Consider the following 15809-nt stretch of genomic DNA (forward strand, 5'->3'; position numbering starts at 1 on the left):
TTCACCTGGTACAACTTGAAAGCTTCAGCCCATATTTTAATAATAAGACCAGTTGTTCTGTGGTATCCAGCTCCCTGAGCTGAAAAACAGGGATGGGGAGCTGAGAGAAGCTGCCATAATCCAAGGGGAAATGGTTAGCAACTTGTTAACACCACTTAGACACACATCAGTCTGTGAGGCTGGATGGGATCTACCCAAGGGTACTAAGGGTGCTGGCAGAAGTGCTCACCAAGCCACTTTCCATCATTTAGTAGATAGCTATAACTGCTACAAAACTAGTAGAAGAAAACACATCTATGCTGTATTTTATTTCTATTTCAGCAGTCCTGGCTAACCATGGAGGTCCCAGTGGACTGGAAGTTAGCAAATGCAATGCCTGCCTACAGGAAGGGCCAGAAGGAGAATCCAGGGAACTACAGGCCTGTCAGTCTGACCTCAGTGCCAGGGAAGGTTATGGGGTAGATCATCTTGAGTGCCATCACACAACACATACAGGACAACCAGGTGATCAGGGACAGCATAGGTTTATGAAAGGCGGGTCCCGTTTGACTGACCTGATCTTCTTCCGTGACAAGGTGACCTGCTTAGCGTGTGAGGACAAGGCTGTGGACCTTACCTGGATTTTACCAAAGCCTTTGACACTGTTTCCCACAGCATTCTCCTGGAGAAACTCACTGCTCACGGCTTGGACAAGCAAACTCTTCACTAGGTAAAAAACTGGCTGGATGTCTGGGCCCAAAGAATAGTGGTGAATGGAACTGGTGGTCAGTCACAAGTAATGTTCCCCAGGGCTCAGTACTAGGGTCAGTTCTGTTTAACTTCCTTATCAATGGTCTGGATGAGGGGATCGAGTGCACCCTCAGTAAGTTTTCAGATGACACCAAGCTGCGTGGGAGTGTCGATCTGCTGGAGGTTAAGAAGGCTCTGCAGAGGGATCTGGACAAGCTACATCAATGGGCTGTTACCAGTGCTATGATGTTCAACAAGGCAAAGTGCTGGGTCCTGCACTTGGGACACAACAACTCCATGCAAAGCTATGGGTCTGGGGAAGAGTGGCTGGAAATACTCTCAGTGGAAAGGGACCTGGCCAAACTTAAGCCAGCTTGTGCTCAGGCAGATAAGAAGGCCAACTGCATCCCGGCCTGTATCAGATATAGTGTAGCCAGCAGGACCAGGGCAGTGGTCGTCCCCCTGTACTCAGCGCTGGTGAGGCCGCACCTTGAACACTGTTTTCAGTTCTGGGTCCCTCACTACAAAAAAGACACTGAGGTGCTGTAGCAGGTCGAGAGAAGGGAACTGAAACTGGTGAAGGGTCTGGAGCACAAGTCTTATGAGGAATGGGTGAGGGAATTGGGGTTGTTTAGCCTGGAGAAAAAGAGGCTCAGAGGAGACCTTATCACTCTCTGCAGCTATCTGAAATGAAGATGGAGTGAGGTGGGTGTTGGTCTCTTGCCAAGTAACAAGTGATAGGACAAGAGGAAACAGCCCCAAGTTGCACCAGAGAAGGTTTAGAGGAAAGATTTCTTCATTTAAAGTATTGCCAAGCATTGGAACAGGCTGTCCAGGGGAGTGGTTGAGTCACCATCCCTGGAGGTATTTAAAAGACGTGTAGATGTGGTGCTTAGGGACATGGTTTAGTGGTGGGCTTGGCAGTGCTCAGTAAATGGTTGGACTCGATAATCTTAAAGGTCTTTTCCAAACTAAATTATTCAATGATTCTAAACGCTCTTTCTTGAAAATACCATAGGAAAACACTGATTTGTTATAAAACAACAAATCTATGTGCACTTTCCATCTGAGAATTTCAAAACACATTACAGACATTAACACAACACTATGGGTCTCACAAATCCCACGAAAACTATCATATAAACCAGGCCCATAGAAGTTGCCATACCAGATCTGGCCAGTGCCTTACCTAATCCAGCACCCTGTCTCCAACAGAGAAGAACAAAACATTAAACATAGCATGTCAATGTATTAAACCCTACCATGCTGTTCCCCAAAGACAGCTGAGCACACAGGAACACAGTAACCTTGGAGCCTGCTGACTCCAGCTCAGGAAAGAAGGATAATTATACACATAAGTGTAACTGAAGAGGCTGACAGTTTCTAGTGTTTTAGTGTAGCCCCATTGGTTTTAGCTGAAACTCTAAGAGTCTGCACATTTATGTACAGTTTTCAGGAAAAACAAATGTTATGGTCAACTACTCGTAAGAGCGCTTAGGGACAACAGAGTATCAGTATCCATAAATATAACAATAAACTCCCTTCATAAACCCACTTATGTGAAACAATTAAATTTTCCCATGTTCTCCCAACCTTTTATGCCACTGTGGAACATGTGCAGCTCAGTCTCACTTCAGCAGTTAAAAGACTCTTACTGTTGTCCATACTTGTGGGTTTTGATGGCATAATGAATTTAAATAAAGACTGTAAACCTCCTTCTGCCCTCCCCTAGTTGCATTGCTTCTGTCCTGGAGGAAACAAAAACCAGAACACTGGCTTCTAGAAGTGGGCAAAAAGAGGAAAGTTCATGTGTTTGTTCAGAAACCTGTTCCCATCCAAGCAATAAAGGAAATCTGACTGATTTTAAAGCAGGCGGGATGTCCCAGAAATACCACTATTTTGCTGAATTGGCTTCTGTCTTATAACTGTTCACCAGACATACGGAGCGTGGGGTGGAAAAAGGGATAGCTGGCTGAAAAAAACGTCTGCTGGACAAACAAAATAAAGGGATCTTTTACTTAATATATTAAAAAAAAAAAATACGGTGTAGGAATTCTATGCTTAATTCCCCTAGATTTATTGCACACTCGTTCTGCCATCTGCAGCCCTGGCATTCCCCAAAGTTTCAGGAACAAGGACTACACCCCCAAGCTTTCCCAGAAAGGAAAACCTGCATGACTAAGAACACTAGTAATCCAGTGGCCTCTTCTGTCCAGAAAATACTATAGCTCTGGAAAACTGCTTTGTTGAATCTTCCTTAACAACTACATTAGCTGGGGCTGTTCAGCCTGGAGAAGAGAAGGCTGCGTGGAGAGCTCATAGCAGCCTTCCAGTGTCTGAAGGGGGCCTATAGGGATGCTGGGGAGGGACTCTTCATTAGGGACTGTAGTGACAGGACAAGGGGTAACGGGTTCAAACTTAAACAGGGGAACTTTAGCTTGGATATAAGGAGGAAATTCTTTCCTGTTAGGGTGGTGAGGCACTGGAATGGGTTGCCCAGGGAGGCTGTGAATGTTCCATCCCTGGCAGTGCTAAAGACCAGGTTGGACGAGGCCTTGGGTGATATGGTTTAGTGTGAGGTGTCCCTGCCATTGGCTGGGGGGTTGGAACTAGATGATCTTAAGGTCCTTTACAACCATAACTATTCTATGATTCTAAGAGGTACTTTCAATGGGTAGGATTTCCCAGCGAGGATTAGTGCACTGGTTCTACTACCACAGAAGCTGGATGTAGGAGAGGATCGCTCAGACTGGCACCACTGCCCCAGCACCTCCGGGGAAAGATGGAGAGAAAATAGAGCCAGGAAGAACACCTTCAGGAGGTCAAGTGACCAAAGAAAGAATGAATTTTGGCTTTAGAAAGAAAAAATTGTGTCCACTGTGTCAGTCAGAACAAAACACAGGTTATTCTTTACACTATATTGATTCTGCAGGGTTACAATTCATGAAAGGCACGGAAAACCTGATTTTGCACTACTTTTCACCCAAATCTCTAGAACAACTGTGTGCTTTCAGTAATTTCCTGAGGCAGAATTTTACTTTAAAACCAGGACTACACACATAATCACAGGCTTCCTTTTTTATTTTTTTTTTTTTATACAGTAATATGCGAATTTGTAGAAGTGATTACTGACGAGAAGTTTTGGACCTCCAAGTTAAGCTTCCTTAAAAAGTGCTGAGTTTCAAAGCACTGATATCCAATACCTCTTGGCAGAACCACCTTATGATGACTGAAATGGCATCTCAAGAACTGAGGTGCCTTTATTCAAAATTCATTTCTGAAAGTGGCTATAAAGCAATTATAAAAGAACTTATGTGTGTAAAACTACAGTAATTTGATCAATACAGTGCTGCTACAGGTACTGTAATTCTAGATGCCTTCCTCTAACTGGAAACTGCATGTCTAGCTAGAAGATTTCTACAGTTCTAAGAAAAGAGAATTTATCTAGAAAAAAAAAAAGGACACAACTATCAGCAACAGGAAAATATTTACAGGACACCATGGATAAATCCCATTTCATTCATGGGCTTCACAGACATATCACTATTTATATCACACTTCTGTTTCAAATTACTTTGTTTTTAATAATATATTTTAATGTTTACTTTGGGGTTGTTTTCCCTCACTGTACATTCTGTTCTTTTGCTCAACCAAAACAGAATGAGCCTGTGGCTTCACATGCAAGTGAGGTGGTGCACCTGATAAATCCAGTTAGGAACAGAGTGAAACTCTGGGTGTTTTTTTAAGTGGACCAAAGTATATCTTTTATAATGGAATTTTAAAAGACTGAAAACAACATTTCATACACTTGCGATCTATTCTCAAACAAAATCAGGAAAAAACACATCTAATGTTCTTCAGGAAAACTGCTCCATCTTTCCACCACCAGAGGAACGTTCTTAATCCTTTTTAGCTGACTTTAAGCATCAGGAATTAGCACAGAGCCCAGTTTCTGCCCTTTTCCCTTTGCCAGCTCCACCTCTCACATACTCCAAAACAATCCAGGAAATTTGTGAACAGCTTTGTATTTTGCACACACATGTAGGAAAAGAGAACTCATTACAGACTAGAACATAGAGAACTTACAAGAGCAGCAGCAGTTTCAATACAACTGTGCACAGTCGTTAGAAGAGAGTCCAGAAGATGCCTTGTCTATCTGCATTTGACATATTTAGCCTGCTACCAGAGTCCAGGGGACTACCACTGCTTCATGGTGCCTACTTGCAGGAACAGAAGTGCCATAATTATAGTTTTCTAATGAGCAGAATGAAATGGGATGACTTGGTCTCCTCAGGCTCCTCAGTCTTCAGAGCTCTCAGGCTCAAAAGACTGAAACCTAGAAGTGAGAAACCTCGTGTTGTGACAGTAAAACCAGGACCACTAATTTGAACGTATGTGGGCAGTAATGCTATAGGTGAAGGATGGCACAAATCTTATGGAGAAATTTTTCTGACAAGTCTCTACTTCAACAGGCAGAGAATGACATTAAGACTGAGGGTCACAGCCTTTGGAAAGAGTTACATCAATGCAAAAACAGAATAGACAAAGCCAAAAGAGATTATAATAGTAGATATCCCAAGGGAGAGATGAAATCATGGGTTATAGTGTTTTTAAAAACAGAAAAAAGTTATTCCGTCAACCAAACCCCCAATGCCTTGCTTCCTAGTTTTTCACAGTTTTTTTTTAAATTAAGAGGGGAAGACTGCAGTCTAAAATGCTACTCCATTTCACTCAAAATCATGAGGTCTCTTAATGAAAAGGGCAAGTACTCTTCTTTTTGCAGGCATACTTCTGGAAAATCAGTACCACACTGCTCAAAGTTAGAGCTTGCTGGGGCAGGCATCAAGCTTAACTTGCAAGCAGTAGCTGCAGAAGACAAGAGTACTCCCCTAACAGTCACAGCTGAAGTTTAGCACAAAGAGTGGAAACAATGACAGCAAAAAATCATGGCAATGAAAGCACTAGCCTCCTACTCCTGCCCCAAAAGCCCTGTGCAGGAATTACTTTAAGGATCACCCTTCATCTCCGCAACATGAAATGCACTAAAACTTCAAGGAGCCTGTATGCCTGTGCCACCAGGCCAACACTAGGTCCTGTGACTAAGATAAGCCCATTCTAACTCAGGGAGGCACTGGAGGATTTGCCATCCCTGAAAAACAAAGGACACTGATTAGCCCCCACACCAAATAAGCAACTGGCTGCAGGGCACCAGGTTCTCAACACATGTGGCATAATCACAGAGGCTGAAGGACACAGCCCATCTGACTGAGCACTGCTGTTGTAGCTTTATTCAAACTCTCTTTTTTGTTCTCACCTGTCTTGTCAGCAAGTCACGATATCGTAGTATGATCCTTGTATTGACACTGTGACTCCATGTGTTGCCAAGGGCTGCTGTCACACAACCAGATTCCCTTTTCCCACTTCCAGAAGCTCCTGGAATCAAATATGAAAGAAACAGCATCAGGACTGTGGTACAGAGAATTATTCAGCATGGAAACTCTAATCGGTCATCTTGGATCATTCCTTAAGCTAGGTAATTACAACTGGTACTTAACAGATGGCACTATCACATGAAGGTCCTACCTTTCTGATTTATTTATACAACTGCAATGTGAGTTCTCTATCTCACTCTCTGATACCTAGACAAAATGCCAAGAATTAAGGATATGCTGCAAAGCAGTACCTACTTTCTTGGAGAGACTGGTGCATTTTCTAAATATTTGGAGGTGCACCATGCATGGAGGACGCTTGCCTTTTCCTCTTTAGATAGTCTATCCACAGCAAACCAGCTTTCTACGCCACAGAGGAGAGGGAAGCAGGCCAGCAGAGTTACAGCGTATACTGATATAACAAAAAGGAGAGCTAAAGGAGCAGAATGTGGTGCCACAATACCCCAACCTAAAAATCTGAACACTGGTTAATGCCAACAGGCATCCTATACATTTTCTAAGATTTGCAAAGAAGAAAGCCCCTTAGCTATAAATACCATCCTGGTCTGTGAAATCATATGAACTTTATATAACCCTGAAGGAAAATGCACTTTGCTGCAATCAGCAATGACAACATACAGAAGTGTTTGCAATAATGGCATATGACCCATCTTGCTGAACTGCCACTGCACCTGAGCTTTCTCTTATTAAAACCAGAGACTCATATACACACACACACACACACACACACACATATGCAGGCAGGTAGGTGCCTGAGACCTTCATCTTTGCCCCCCACCGAGTTCTGTGTAAGATGGACAGAGGGGTGGCTTATGTTTCTGTCAAAATCATCAGTAATGCAACAGTTAATGCTGAAACCTAAATTATAAGTACTGGGTTTTGGAAGCAATACTGTAGTGAGATGACAAAGTCATCTCATGGTCCATTGGAACTTCTGAAAGATTCAGGTTTAAAACTCTTCATTGCTTCTACATTTGCAAGATTGTGGGGTTTTTACTTCCTCTCCAGTATTTAGAGCATAATTACTTCAGTCACTAAAGCTTTTATTTTGGAAAAATATACAGTAAAGTGTAATACCAAAAGTTTTGGCATGCAGTAATAATAATTTGCATCACTGCTGGTAGCTTGCAAGCCATGAGGACATAGTGTGCATTAGGCAGAGGAGAGCAGCAGGCTGAAGAAAAGGGCCTGGAATGACTGTAGCATGCTACAAGATTCAGCTGAATACTTCAACAAACCCCAATCCCACCAAGTAATACCAGGTTCAGTTAACATCAACTGGATTTGGATTAGGCCTTCAAGTGTTTAATGCCTACAGAAGAAATCAGTGAAGCACCTGGTTCAAGCTAACAGTTTGAGAAAAGTCTGGATTCTGTACTTGTCTGAATTACTTCCCACATCATGGGAACTCACTGTGACATGCACAATACTCTCATCTACAGAACATCTGTTCTAGTCTGAAAACAGGCTATAGTTGTACCATCCAGCAAGGATGGCTGCTCTTCTTTCCTCTAAACAAAGGTATTCATATCTTGATAAGCATCAAACTTCCACCTCAATAACTCACCACAGAGGCACCTAACTGGAAGTTCCAGTATTAAGAATGCTATTCAGTTAACTAACCTAACCTATCTCTATTGGGAAGGTGGATGTGCTGACCATAATAATTCCTCTTCACTTATGTTCTATGACGGGGCTACGGAACTGATGGACAGGAAGCTGACATCATCTACCTGGACTTATGCGAAGCATTCAACACTGTCCCACACAACATCCTTGTCTCTAAATTGGAGAGACATCAATTTGATGGATGGACCACTCAGTGGATAAAGAACTGGCTGGATGGCAGCTCCCCAAGAGTTGTGGTCAACGGCTCAGTGTCCACCTGGAGACCAGTAACGAGTAGCACCCCTCAGGGATCGGTGTTAGGACCAATCTTGTTCAACACCTTTCTCGCTGACATGGACAGTGGGATTGAGTGCGCCCTCAGCAAGTTTGCCAATGGCACCAAGCTGTGTGGTTCGGTTGATATGCTGGAGGGAAGGAATGCCATTCAGAGGGACCTCGACACGCTTGTGAGGTGGGCTGTTGCCAACCTCATGAAGTTTAACCATGCCAAGTGCAAGGTCCTACACCTGGGTCGGAGCAATCCCAGGCACAGCTACAGGTTGGGCAGAGAAGAGATTCAGAGCAGCCCTGCAGAGAAGGACTTGGGGGTGTTGGTTGATGAGCAAATGAACATGAGCTGGCTTCAGTGTGCACTTGCAGCCCAGAAAGCCAACCGTATCCTGGGCTGCATCAAAAGGAGTGTGACCAGCAGGTCGAAGGAGGTGATCCTGCTCCTCTACTCTGCTCTTGTGAGACCTCACCTGGAGTATTGTGTGCAGTTCTGGTGTCCTCAACATAAAAAGGACATGGAACTGTTGGAACAAATCCAGAGAAGGGCCATGAGGATGATCAGGGGACTGGAGCACCTCCCATATGAAGACAGGCTGAGAAAGTTGGGGCTGTTCAGCCTGGAGAAGAGAAGGCTGCGTGGAGACCTCATAGCAGCCTTCCAGTATCTGAAGGGGGCCTATAAGGATGCTGGAGATGGACTCTTCATTAGGGACTGTAGTGATAGGACAAGGGGTAATGGGTTAAAACTTAAACAGGGGAAGTTTAGATTGGATATAAGGAAGAAGTTCTTTCCTGTGAGGGTGGTGAGGCACTGGAATGGGTTGCCCAGGGAAGCTGTGAATGCTCCATCCCTGGCAGTGTTCAAGGCCAGGTTGAACAGAGCCTTGGGTGATATGGTTTAGTGTGAGGTGTCCCTGCCCATGGCAGGGGGGTTGGAACTAGATGATCTTAAGGTCCTTTTCAACCCTAACTATTCTATGATTCTGTGTTTTGGATTTAATTTTCCAGCTGGAGGAGAGAGCAGGTTCAAGTGTTAAAGCACATTGCTGGCAGGTCTGAATTTCATTCCCTTAAAATGACTTAAGTTAATTGCATTTAAGTTTTAAAAACTGTTGGTTTTGTGCTAACACCACAGAAGTACACATACTGTACAAACAGGCTAAAGGAAAATTAAAGACCCTGAAGCAGCTTTAAAGTTTTCCAGTCCTCTCTGTCACATGGAACAAGGTGCAAGTTCCTCCTGTAGTCAACATTGCCCTTTTTTCCCATCTGCTAGAAATGGGTAGGAATCACAAAAGTCAAGTGAGGCAGCTAAGTATGATTTCTGGTTGGTGTGGAGGTGCTTCTGCCACAGCTGGTGTAACTGCACCTCTGTACACAGCTGGAAACCACTGCTCCACGCCACTGACAAGCAATTCACCTGCTGCTGCTCAGGGGCCTCTAACTACAGACAGGAAGCCCAGACGTATGTTGGCATAAAAGAGCCACAAAATTCACATCCAAAATTCCCTCAAATTATATGTCTCTGCTATTACCTAACAGGAGTAACATCTTGCTGTTGCAACCCTGAGCCAGGCATTTAAGTAGCTAAATGTCTGGAGTCTGCTGATATTAGAGAGATATCGCTCCATAGCAATTCCTAATTCTGCATTCCTTCCAGGCCTAAAACCTGTCCCAAACTGAACAGAAGTGCTAGAAGTGCAAGGCTTGCGGCAGAACAAACAAGCTAATTGCTGTCATTTATTTTATTGTAGCGGAGAAAGTCCACTGTACCACACTGTGTCAGCCCCTGTCTGAAAAGGGCTGTTTGTGTGACCCACTTTCAGGCAAATCCTCTTCTGTGAAGTTATTCAAATTTATGACTCTGGTGCAAAGTGGTTAGTAAGACTGGAGCAAATTTACAGCAAAGACTTTACAGGCTAGAAAGGAATGCCTCACAGGAAAGGTTTCCATTTTATAAGGTATCCTCCTGCAAGCTGATGCATTAGGCAGACAGAAAGGCAAACCAACAAGAAGTGAAGTGAAACAAGGGGGGAGAAGTGCCAACGTTGCAAAGACGTTCAAGGGCAGTGACAGCACATGTTTTATTCCTTCTCCTTGCTCTAAATAAAAAAATATAGTAAATGTCTCAGAGGAAGGAAAGATGATATGTTAAGAAAACAGACTTATACTCAAACATGGCCTTAAAAAAACCTTGGACTTATCTTTCCTGTTATTTCAACTACTACTTAGTCATTTAAGTACTGGACAAAGAGAGAGTGATCTTTTACAGCACACGCTGTGTTGTTCTTCCAAATCCTGACATTTTCAAACTTAGGGATAGGAACATCAGACCAACCTTATCCCAAGAAAAAAACAGGCTCATAAGTGGCTTTGGTCTCTGCTCAGAGATCCCCAAACTGTACAACCTGAACCACATCAGAGTGGTATGGAGCAACAGCTCCCAGATGCGACATGAAGGCACTTATCCATGCTGTGGGGATGACAGGTAGCACTTCCCGTCTCTCCAGCCTTCTTGGAGCACGGCTCTCACTGCAGTCACTGCTGGCATGATGATTTCTGCTCAGGACATGGATGATACAGGGAGCACAGGGACTAGGGCGAGTAACCAAATAGGGCTGACAGATGAGAGAAAGCCGACAGATCTCAGTGTATGGATACAGCATGTGGGAAAGAGAGTGGGTGTCCAGAAGCACAGATGGGATCCTAGCATAGGGAAGTCAAGGCACACACTAGAAGGGTGGGAGAAGACCTCTGAACAACCTCCTGCTCTATATATTCAGATCTAGCTCAAGTAAAATAAAATTGTGATTTCAATTCCTGTACACATTTTTTCCTTCCTCACACAAAAAGAACTGGCATTAAACTGCTCTTCAAAGGGCACATCAGCAGACAGGCCAAGGACTGCATGAGGTTCCTGTTCTACCGTCTCCGGTGAAATTGAGCTCTTTGGGTCACCAGCAGAGATACCAGCAGAGACCATATCTGTTCTGGATCACAAGCATAAAGGAGGAACTGGCTGCTTTACTCTCACTGAACAGCTGTCACAAGTGAAAATAAAGCTGCTTGTGGTCTGAGTCAAATGCAGTGTAAATGCCTCTCCACAACAAGGGGAAAAAACAAACCAAAGAAGAAAGGGTGATTCTTCAACTGAGGCCTGCTGTGCTGCTTCCAAGCAGAAGAGCCTCACACTGGGCTCCACTGCCCTGGGAAAAGCTGTCAGCAGAACTGGGCCAGAACACTTGGTCCATTTTATACACAAGGGCCAGGTTAATTTTGTTTGTTTCCTCCATCAATGCAACAGAAACAAACCTTCAGTAAGTACCTTCTGTATCATTGAGATGAATGACACATATAGGCAGGATCGGGGAAGGTGGGTTTTCTACACCTTCCATTTTTCACTGGCGGTAACAGTAGGATTGAAATTATTCAGTTCAATAGCTGAATTTAGTGTGAGGAGTCCCTGCCCATGGCAGGGGGTTGGAACTAGATGATCTTAAGGTCCTTTCCAACCCTAACAATTCTATGATTCTATGATTCTAATACTGATTCTGGGATTATTCTATTCTGTCCAACCAGAGAATTACAGGCACAGACATGGTCTCAAACACCTCATCTTCTAAGGAGGTACTGTTTTAAAGACTTAAATTCTCATGTAATAAAGTCCCAGTTGTTGCATATATTGTTGAAGGGGATGAAAACAGGATGGGGAAAATCCTCTCTCCTTCATATGGTCCTATTAAAATCAGGAGAACTAGACCGATGTCTTGAATCAAATCAAACAGGCTTCTTAAAACATTTTAAATGCAAGGAGTTCTTGGAGGCAGAATGTGATTGTACTCTTGATTAAAAAAAATAACCTGCTCCTTTCCATCCTCTCCACGTTCTCATACAGATTTTTGTCTTGCCAGATGAAAGAGTCATTGCCTGGAAGGTTCATCCCCACCACTGGGCTCCTTTGCAATCTACATCAATTTGGTAATTCAAAAATCTTTTCTTATCAAATGAAAAAACCTTATTGATGCACAACATGACAGTGAAATAACAAAACAGAAAAGCTACCAGCCCCCAAATCTTTCAAATCACAATATCAAACCATCTTGATCAACCTCTGATTCATCAAAAAGGATTTAAAAAAATGCTCCAAAAGTACAGAAAAAATATTTATATAGAATTGAACTACTGAGCTCATCATGCAATAAGAAGGAAAGTACTTTCCCTCTTGCTCAGGCTGTGCAGCTTTCTGGTTCACTGGCAGAGCTCATAAAGTTCACTGCTTTTCACCTGCATTGCATTTAGGTTATATTTTTGGTGCAGGTCTCTAACAATGACACCAGAGAGGAGAGGTGAGGAGAGAAAAAAGAAAAGAAACCTCAACCTTCAATATATTTTTCCACCTTCACCTACTCAGAAAGTACAAGTATAAAAATATCCAATGGTGGAAAAACCCATCGCACAGTAAAAAAAAACCCACAGGACAAACTCATCTGTGAAGTAACTAACCACAGCACCTTTCAAACTCCCCCGCACTGACTTCTACAATTTTCAGCCCTTCTCTGCAGCTTATTCTTTAGGCAAAAGATGATTCTGATGCTCTTGTCCATCAGTGGTGTCTGTCTCTCTCTTTGCACTGGTCAGCCAAGATACTTCCCAAACTCTTCCTGTCATATACTCTATCTTCACAAAACTAACAAAAAAAAAAAACAGTGAGGATGAAAAAATTTACATTTTCATCCTTTACATTAAAGCCATGGGCCTAGCAGGAGACAGCTACTTAGACCACCATTTGATACCACCTGCTTGAGACAAAGCACAGACCAAAACGCATATATACCTAAAGGTAGGTAATTACCAAACACAAATTAACTGATTTGCACAACATTAAAGCAAATGTTGCTCCCTGTTTCAGCTGTACAGACCAGTGAATGGGCTACACAGGCATATAAACAGCAGAGTCTGGTTCATCTTAGGAGAAAACAACAAAACTTCCTTCCTAGAGGACACTATTGACTTCATAAAGTCTTTCATTATTTAGAACACATGGCAGGAAAAACAGTTGCTGCTGTAGGAGACTAAGCTTGGCCATAAAACTAGCCATGTAAAAATTCTAACTTCTAAAATGCTTATTCTTCTTCTTTTATTAAGAGAGGAACTCTTGCCATTTTGCTCCCCAAAAGCACCTATTTCTAAATCTGTGCACTCTCTCACACCATACTATTCCAGCTTACTTAAATTTTTTATTAAAAATAAGTAAATATATTTTAGCTGGAAGCGGAAATCGTTTAGTAATCAGTGATATGTGATCTACTTTTAAAAACAGTATAATCATCAAAATATACTTTGCAAACAAAGCAATTAAGTGCAAACCCCTACTAATCCCTAGTTAAAAAAAAATAAAAACACAGTTTCAAAGGAAATTCTTTTGACCAGTAGCTATTCTACTGCTGCAGTGCTGGTGTCTACTAGAGATTACACTAAAAAGACTGTTCTGATTCATTGTCGGCAACAGACCAAAAATTGCCATTTAAAAGTCTCCAGCTGCAAAGTTCTGATGGCAACAGCAGTCAATGTGACCGAAAGGGAACGAGCCCACTTCTCATTTTGCACAACACATTTTTTTTTATCTCATATGGCCCAAACAGGTGAGTTTTTACGTTTTTTTGTTTTTCATTATATCTCTGTGTATCTGTGTACACATTCTGGGTGATTTTTACAGTGCTAATCTGGTATTAGATCAAGAATAAGTTCCTTTCTTTTGTCTTTTTTCCATCCATTCATTATTTCTGTTGTGACAGTTCTTAGAGCTCTCATCTGCAATATGCAAAGCACTCTTCAAAGAGAGAACAAAAAGACAGCTCCTGACCTAAAGACCTTCTTTTCATGAGAACTGCAGTTTACAAGTCTCTTAGCTGCTGCTGATTATTTCCCATTTACAAGGAATCTTCCCTAAGAGATGAGGGAAAATAAACTCAAATATGTGACAGGCCAGGAGAACTGCGCATAAATAAGGACTTTCAGTGCTCTCCATGAAACATTAGAAGAAGCAATATTAACCATTATTCTAGCCCCCCAAAAACAGCTGGGACCTCTATTCAGGTGAAGAGGTAGGAAGCATCCTCCAGAGAATCAGATAGATGCTGGTTTGTTTTCAATCCCTCAACCAGCATACCTACTGTTAACAGTGTGTTTCACACTAGAGGATCTCATTCCCTGACATCGGTGAGCTCATGTTGATTCTGTTTTGAGTTGAGAAAGAGACAGACAGACAGACAAAGAAGCACACATATGCTAGTACTGTGACTCCTGTCTGCTGACCTAAAAAAGGAATTGACATTAAGAAATGAGAAAATCCAGCTGGTGTGATTTCTTGCCAGATGATCTATCAGCCATGACCAAAATGGTCAAGCCTCAGGAGATCTGTGGAGGTGGGAAGACAGCTGGAGGTTTACAGCACCTGAAACAGGGCCCAAGTCAGAGAACTGTGGGGTTGAGATCCTTGGGAACAGATACTTATTTTTTACCGGTACAAATCTTCCACCTCTGTGGCCTGACAACACACCACAAAACAATGAGTTTCTGGCACTATCATTGCCACATTGCTAGTGTGAACGATTGAATGAGTAGTGTGTTGGTGGGACGGATGGTGAAGACCAAGTAGAAGACAGTGGTTAATTCAATTCCTTTCTGTAATCAAGGATAAATATAACTGTACTAATTTACATCACTCTCTTAGTATTCAGAGTTCTTTCCTGCATCGTTCACCATGAAAACTTTAATCAGTTTCTTCCATCTAACCTCTCCTATGCTGTCAGTTCTTCCTGTCTCTTCAAGACTAGGAAATAAAACCCCAAACCAAGGGTGTAAAGAAACCCCCAAACAACCCAAATCTGGAATTTTGCCTGCCTGCACATAGGATACATAGGTTGAAAAACAAAGCTTGCCCAGTCATGGCATCTGGCAATGCTAGGGCCCTGTGAACCAGAAAATGCTTTCAATTATCACCTCACCAATCATACTACAAGTTATTGCTGTATATTTTTTTGTTAAGTTCCCTCAGGGAATTAAACAGATCCTGATATTAATCAGAAGGCATGTAGGAGGGAGGGGGCAGAATGCTAGAATTACACATGTGTAGGTCCCTTAAGGCTTGAATAAAGAACAGAGATGTGGAATCCCACTGTCAGAGCAACTGAAGCCTTGCATGCTGCAAGCCTCATCCCTTTGACCTAGACAGCCATGGCATTGTTACATCTGATTATCCCAGGATGGTTAATGTCAGCTGCTAAACTTCATCAGTCTCTGCTAGTGTTTACCCATCATCTGGATTTGCCACTTCCGAACTTTCCAGGCTAGAACCAAAAGAGCCAGCTGTCACACTCCTCCTTGACAGGGACAAAAAAAACTCCCAGCATAACAGTCTGAGGTCTGGAAGCCTAAATGGCTCAACCCCAGCAAGGCAGAACAAAAATAATACATCTGGAGGGAGAGGAGGGAGACATAGTTCTGAAACTGCAGTGAGCCTCAGAACGTAGCTCATAGCAGTATGCTCATGTTAGGACGCTGTGGTCCGAGACAAAGACTGTATTCCCATACTGTACATTTTCTTCCATAAAATATGTTCTGGTAAAGAAACAGTGTCTTGGCAGCTTAGCTCTTGTACCCAGAAAGCTGCCACAGTGCAGGCAATGGCAGCACTACTCCAGACAAAGTACGATCCAGTCTGCAAATGAA

The 15809-nt window shown here is 42.8% G+C and overlaps 1 protein-coding gene across 4 annotated transcripts in view; it reads right to left on the bottom strand.

The window, feature by feature from the left end:
• The window catches only part of RAD51B (RAD51 paralog B), a 458657-nt gene that overhangs the window by 181090 nt on the left and 261758 nt on the right, over positions 1-15809 (bottom strand). For all 4 annotated transcript variants that reach the window (XR_008973584.1, XM_057420030.1, XM_057420028.1 and 1 more), the window contains exon 9: positions 6044-6162. Coding sequence is in view for 3 of the 4 variants with exons in the window: in XM_057420030.1 (XP_057276013.1) it covers positions 6044-6162 (119 nt within the window). In the remaining variant the exon portion in view is untranslated. The remainder of the gene's footprint in view (positions 1-6043; positions 6163-15809) is intronic.

Source organism: Pezoporus wallicus, unplaced genomic scaffold, assembly GCF_028554395.1.
Source record: "Pezoporus wallicus isolate ANWC-B61680 ecotype Strahan unplaced genomic scaffold, APGP_CSIRO_Pwel_v1 contig_5418, whole genome shotgun sequence".
Taxonomy (NCBI): Eukaryota; Metazoa; Chordata; class Aves; order Psittaciformes; family Psittacidae; genus Pezoporus; species Pezoporus wallicus.